Raw genomic sequence first — 1,232 nt, forward strand, 5'->3', positions numbered from 1 at the left:
TTGACTTAAGCGTGTATCTTGACTTAAGCGTGTATCTTGACTTAAGCGTGTATCTTGACTTAAGCGTGTATCTTGACTTAAGTATATGTGTGAGAAAGTGTACTTGAAGTAAAACTTGCAGTGAAAGGGGTAGCTCGCTATAAACGAGCAGTATGTAATAATGAGTGAAATGAGACTGGGGTAAATGCATCGCAATTTTCATTTTATTAATTTTATCCTTTTTTTTCTTCTTTTTTTTTTTTAAATATGTCAATATCAGAATCAGAGAGACTTTTTTTAATCCCAGAGGGATTTATTAATCACAGAAGAAAATTGATATATATTGGTAAATTCAGGATCTATGGTTTGCTTCAAAATCAAAAAGACATCGATTTCTCCTAGCTCCAGTTCAGTTGGGGCAAAAAAGTAGGACAGATTCTGACTGATCTACCACTGAAAGGAAATTTATGTCAGTGCATTTCAGTACATGTGAGTTTTCTATTGATGTCTCTTTGATCAATAGAGATGCTCCAGCAGTGGTTTGTCTTTTTGTTCTGTTACATTACAGGCTGAAAAAGAAGGAGTTCAGTTTGGAAGAAATTTACACCAACAAGAATTTCAACAAACCCCCTGAAAGGTAAGTTTGAGAGAAGCAACCACTGTTCCCTTAATTATTCCGTTTCTGAATATGTCTGCTTCACGTCTTATCGCCACTCTTTTCCTTAAGGCAAAGATAAGATTCTGCTGTGGTCCTATTCACAGCCTACAGGCAGCTTTGCAGACTTCTGTTGATTTGTAGCAGCTGTTTACTGTCACCAGGATGCAGGATCTGCAGCTCTGTGCTACGCTTGCTTGTCCTGTTGTTGGTGCTTGCTTGCCGTGGAGAAGAAGGAAGTTATAACAAATAAATGGCTAAAGTCAAACAGAGTTTAAAAACAGTCAAATTTAGGGCTGTTAGATATAACGATATATATCGGATGACGATATTAAAACATCTATCGTTTCATTTTACGCTATCGTTTGTTTCGTGGTGTCGCAAAATAAACTGTTTACGGCAATATTTTTTTTCCATTGTTTTGATGGTCACTGCAGTGGCTATATTAATTTCTTAAAGTTCTCTCGTTCTCTTATATTTAATATAACCACACTACAGACGGACAAGCGTCCGTTTTTATGCTTTGTCGTTAGCAACAGCGACGGTAAAACGTCGCGTGTCCGCTTGTTTATGTTCCACATAAACCTTTCACAATAAA

At 36.8% G+C, this 1,232-nt stretch overlaps 1 protein-coding gene across 1 annotated transcript in view; it reads left to right on the forward strand.

The window, feature by feature from the left end:
- The window catches only part of prr14 (proline rich 14), a 10,196-nt gene that overhangs the window by 7,951 nt on the left and 1,013 nt on the right, over positions 1-1,232 (forward strand). Inside the window, exon 10 of the mRNA XM_005726237.1 lies at positions 548-616. Within this exon, the coding sequence (XP_005726294.1) occupies positions 548-616 (69 nt within the window). The remainder of the gene's footprint in view (positions 1-547; positions 617-1,232) is intronic.

Source organism: Pundamilia nyererei, unplaced genomic scaffold, assembly GCF_000239375.1.
Source record: "Pundamilia nyererei isolate P.nyererei 1_Seehausen unplaced genomic scaffold, PunNye1.0 scaffold00018, whole genome shotgun sequence".
NCBI lineage: Eukaryota > Metazoa > Chordata > Actinopteri > Cichliformes > Cichlidae > Pundamilia > Pundamilia nyererei.